The sequence below is a fragment of the Pteropus alecto genome, unplaced genomic scaffold (genome assembly GCF_000325575.1).
Source record: "Pteropus alecto unplaced genomic scaffold, ASM32557v1 scaffold21, whole genome shotgun sequence".
In the NCBI taxonomy this organism is placed as follows: domain Eukaryota; kingdom Metazoa; phylum Chordata; class Mammalia; order Chiroptera; family Pteropodidae; genus Pteropus; species Pteropus alecto.
Window position 1 is genome coordinate 16,282,928 of NW_006436282.1, and position 5,260 is coordinate 16,288,187.

Sequence of the window (5,260 nt, forward strand, 5' to 3'; positions counted from 1 at the left end):
AGCAGCCGGGTTCAGTCACATGGAGGATCGCACAAAAAACTGATCACACAAAAAGCTGTACACAAACGTTCAAAGCAGTTTTCACAACAGTTGAAAAATGGGAACAACCCAGCTGTCCTTCACGTACACCCACCCCATGGAATACACTCAGCAATAAAAAGGAATAAATTGATATATAACCTACATGAATCTACTGAGAATTATGCTGAGTGAAAAATGCTAATCCCAAAGGTTACTTATCACATAATTCCATTTGTATAACTTTCTTGAAATGAGTTATAGAAATGGACAACAGATTACCAGTTACCAGGGGTTGGGGTGGGGGTGGGGTAGGTGAGGATGGTTGGCGCTTAATAAGGCAACTTGAGGAATCCTTATGGTAATGGGAAAGTTCTGACTGTATCAATGTCAATGCCCTGATTCTCTATTGCAGTTTTACAATGTCACCATTGGGGGAAACTAGGTAAAAGGTACATAATGGTTGAAGTAATTAAGAGATTGCTGGGCCTTACCCTCAATTTTCATACCCGAAAATGTGAACTTACATCAAGTTTCTAGGTGATGCTCATCTGGAATCATCTGAGGACCACTGGTTTACAAAATAACACCTTGGGGCAAGCACTATTATTCCTATTTCTGAGAAGAAACTGAAGCCTAAAAATTAAATGACTTCTCCACCAATGGCATAAGAACTAAGTGGCAGGTCCAGGGCTCAAATCAGTTCCTCTCAGCACAGTGTTTTTGCCGAAGCAAATTAAGGTCAGGACTCTCTAGTGCCCAGCACAGAACAGAGACCAATGCTTGTTGAACTGGATTGCACTGCCCTAAAAACGAAAATTCAATAAAATATAGACGCTTAGTTATAAACATTTCACAAACTTTAAGATATATACACACAGTAGTGTACTAGTCTCAGTCCTTAACCCATGCCTTGAACAAGATAGCTTCCTCACACGTGAATCAGGGAACTCCCTTCCAACTTAATTCTGGATTCTTCATTTAAAATCTCCTGGGTTTTTAGACAGTTACAAGTTCATCCCTAAAAAATAACGCCAGTTATGTTTACTACCCATGTTAGCATTTTATCAATATGGACACCTGCCATAGCTTTACTTTCTCAATTTCTAGAAATCCTGAGTAAGAAAAAAATGTATATAAAAACTCTAACAAAAATTCTCTGACGACACTGAAATTTAGCAGAAAGGATTGTGGGTGGGTAGGAGGGGGCAATCTTAAGCAATTCTACAGGATTTAAAAACTAAGAGCTTCTTAGCAAAATCATACGTGCCTAGATTCACGGAAATGGTGAAGCAATTATATTAAGTACTTACCAAAAATAGTCTGCCTGCAATTAACTCCCAAAAAGTCCACTTTAAAATCCCTTTATGCAACGTCTTTACAATAGTCTCCTAAGTCTCCATGGCAAAGGTAACAAAGCTTGAGGAAATAGGTTTTAAATGGCTAAGAGGGTTTTACATGAGAAATAAGAACTTTCTGATAATGATAGCGCCAGTCACCTGAAATTACATTTATGGTCATTCTCTATTTAAATGCTGGATGTTTAAAACACTCAAACCAATAGGCTCCTCTCCAAACTGCATCATATCTTGTTTCAGGCCTACTTTCCCACATTAATTACAATTCCCAAAACTAAGTAAATCTAGGCTTCAAATACAGGTAAAGGTCCCAGGAAACCCAGGATCTAGAACTGAAAACTAATTCCCATTAACCTCCTTTACTTCTATCAGAAAATAAAAGGTGCTACTATTCTGTGTAGTTCACGGGCTCTTGCCCAGCCAGCTCTAGTTTCCAAACACCATGGAGGGAACTCTTAGACTCACATTCGATTCACAAACAAATCAGACATATACCCCCCAATGCCATTCTCACCCCTTACTGACAGAGCCACAGAACCCCCGTTTCTTTCAGTCAGGACTTTACGCCAATGCAGTGTGAGAAGTAAAAGCCCAGTTTGTCATAAACTGAGAGCTGTTTCTACTTCTACCTTAGAATATCCCAGAGGAAGTTACTGATTCAATGCCTAGGGAAAGTGAAATCCATGTGTTAAGAAATTAACTTGGAAATTCTCTTCTGTTTTTAAGGTAGCATCTAGGCTATAGATCTATACCTACGGATATAAATTCCCTGACCTGAAAATGTACCAAAGGCTAGATTTTTACCTAATAGTCTTATTATGTTCAATTCAAAAAGGACTCAACACATAACATTGTTTAAAACATTTATTTTGATACAGTCTATCATAAATAAGTCAGTAGAGGTTCCACTCTGCCACAGATAGGCATCTGAGAAGGGCCCTGTGCCATTCAACTGGTGACCGTCTGAACGATGTTCCATCTCTGATCCCAGCCAGAGTGTACACCTTCCATGGTGTTACGGTCCACTGATTGCTTCCAAATCCAGATGACCAAACGGTCCTTTATCCCCAAAGTAAGCTAAAATGTTTGTGAAGAGGAGAAATAAATTAAACCCCAAAGTAAAAACTTCTTAGCAGTTTAAGAACCAGAAGATTTCATATATTTATGTCTGTGTTTACTCATCTATCAAATTCAGGGTTACTAGAAGGCAAGGATCAATCTCTGAGTGAAAAATTCAAACACAGAGAGCTATATTTAAAGAAATACAATTCTGTCAGTTTTGAGAGAGGTCACCTGTTATATAAACAAAATAAAAATGTAATTTGAAGTTAATCAAAGATAAATGATGTTTAATTCACATGAAGGACTGATGAACCCAGAAAATAAAGCTGTGTCATTACTAGATGCAATATCAGTAAAATTAAGAATAACATTTATAGAATGCTTTCTATGGGTCAGACCGTGTGAAGTTCTACAACTCCCAGTTATGATTCCTATTTTAAAGATGTGGAAACTGAGGCTATGAGACTGGTTACATATCATGAGTGGCAGCGTGGGATGTGACTCAAGTACTCTTAACCATTAGTCCACACACATCCCAGGAGCAACAGGCCTTCGTTTCTGCCTCCACTAATGCTTACCCCAAATATTCCAGCAACTAGCCCAAACTCCTGAATCATTTGCTGACTAAGCAACAGGATCCAGGAAGGAGACAAGAGATGTTTTATTTCTAAGTTCTACTGATTAGAAATGTGATTTCTAGTAGTATGTTAATTTAAATAAAGTTGCATTACAAAAATGACAATTTGAGCATTCTGTACAGTTTATTTTTAAAAAGTATTTTCCCTTTGCCTGGGGGGGTGGGGGGGAGGAAAAATGCATCTATTGCCAATTTTCAAAAGTGTATTAAAATCTCCCATTAAACCCCAAGTATTTTTGCATACAGTTAAGATATGAAAATAAATTATTCATCTGTTAAGGTCTCCTCCTCAGTGGTAATGAGCATTCAAAATAAAAGAAAATCTTCCTTGGCCTTACACAGATAATGGGATCAGTGATCCTCTTAAATGTAGCATTGAAATATTTTGCCTAAATAATGTTTTACTAAGACGCTGCCCTTATTCGCTGAAATACTGCATTTTAAATAAGGCATTCACATCAACCAACATTTGCTGACCACATACAATGCACCATCCTGGGCGAAAGAGGAGGACACAAAAACGAATGTGGGACTAACCCCCAGGACCCCAACAACTCAGTGAGGGAAACAGGCCAGTGAACCATGAACTGTTATTTACATAACTACCACATAAATGAAGTCACATATAAACAGTAAGATTTATATTAACAATAAATTTTACATTAATAAAATATTTACATTAATTAAAACCCTAGCAGATACACTGTTTCTTCCCGGGTACAAACCAGGCACCCAGGAAGCCCTTTCTAGTCGTCTCCCCCGGGCAAGTGGCACTGGGTATGAAGTACTGTAACTGGACAACCCTTTTCAGGCCCTCAGTCAATTCTTCCCTAAATCACAAACACCCCGGAAGGAAACCAGAAGATGCCCCTAGTGACAGAAGGGAGAGAATCAGCACCAGAAAGAACACTGAAAATAAGGTGAAGAAATGAAAAAGCGATGGAGTTACTTCATCTAGTCTGCAATTAGGGTCAACTCTTCATGGGATAAATGAAACCAAAAATAAGTACAACAGAAGGACACATTCCATCCCCACAAAAAAAAAAAAAAAATGCTATTTCCCAGCATGTGGTCCAGTCTAAAATTCGTACCACATGATGCAATTCTATATCCAGTCTTATCCAAAGGCCACCGAAAGGTTAGGGTCATCTGATTTAGTTCATTCAATACTTTTTGGCAACTACTTTAGGTACTTACAGGACAAAATATAATGTAAATAAGAAACAAGCATAATACAAGGCAGATAATGTTGAAAGCTAAAGAATACTATGGGAACACAAAAAAAGAGTGGTTTCAGCTGGGAGAAGGGGGAAAAGGTCTGAGGAAGAGGAGACATTTGAGACTGGGCTTTTCCAGAAGCAGGTTTTCACCAAGTAAAACTGAGGGGAAGGAGTATTCCAGGCTGAGGGAGCACACGTATACAAGCAAAGGCATGAAACACACAGTTCATCCTGGGATTGACACACAGAATCTTGCAGCCAGGGCACAGCTCTCATAGGAGAAAGAAATGAGGTAAAGACGTTAACACAAAAAAAGATGAAAAATTACTATTAACAGTTTATCGCTCACATATTACTTGCCAAGTACTGTTAATACTTTACACACAATGTTTTTAATCTTATGAAGTAGATACTATGCCCAACTTATAAAAAGGAAACTTCAGCTTAGAAAGCTTAACTGCCTCTTGAGGAAAGACATTTGACAGTAACTTCTAGGGCTGGACCAGGCAGTCCCATCGCAGACCACGTTTCCTAAGGTGACACTTCCCCAAGGAAATAGCTGGCCTAAGGTCAACCAGCTAGTAAACAGCAGATACACTATCTCAAGTCCCCATTTTACAAAAAAGAAAACTGACAGTTCAAAGAGGAACAGCTAAAAAAGAAACAGTGGTGATCTCTGAAAGCAGCTTAAAGAAGCTATACCATAAAGATTAACCAAATGAGGTGAAAAGGAGAGAAGGAAATAAAGAAAGGAGGCAGTGAATAAAGACCATTTATTAAATAACTTTATTAGGGAAAAGAGAATAACTATAGGAAAAGTTAAGGGCACATATGGTGGTAACCTTTAAGAAAAACCTCTTCCTCTTAGAAATGAGAGGCTGGCAAGGCAGAGAGGGTGGATGAAATTCATATAAGATGGCACTGCACTAAGTAATGTAAGAAGTAAGATTATCTGCAGGAGGCCA

The 5,260-nt window shown here is 38.4% G+C and overlaps 1 protein-coding gene across 1 annotated transcript in view; it reads right to left on the reverse strand.

The window, feature by feature from the left end:
- Positions 1-2,222: 2,222 nt before the first annotated feature.
- Positions 2,223-5,260, reverse strand: part of TOMM7 (translocase of outer mitochondrial membrane 7) — a 5,666-nt gene continuing 2,628 nt past the window's right edge. Inside the window, exon 3 of the mRNA XM_006911984.3 lies at positions 2,223-2,453. Coding sequence (XP_006912046.1) covers positions 2,438-2,453 — 16 coding nt within the window. The 3' untranslated portion in view covers positions 2,223-2,437. The remainder of the gene's footprint in view (positions 2,454-5,260) is intronic.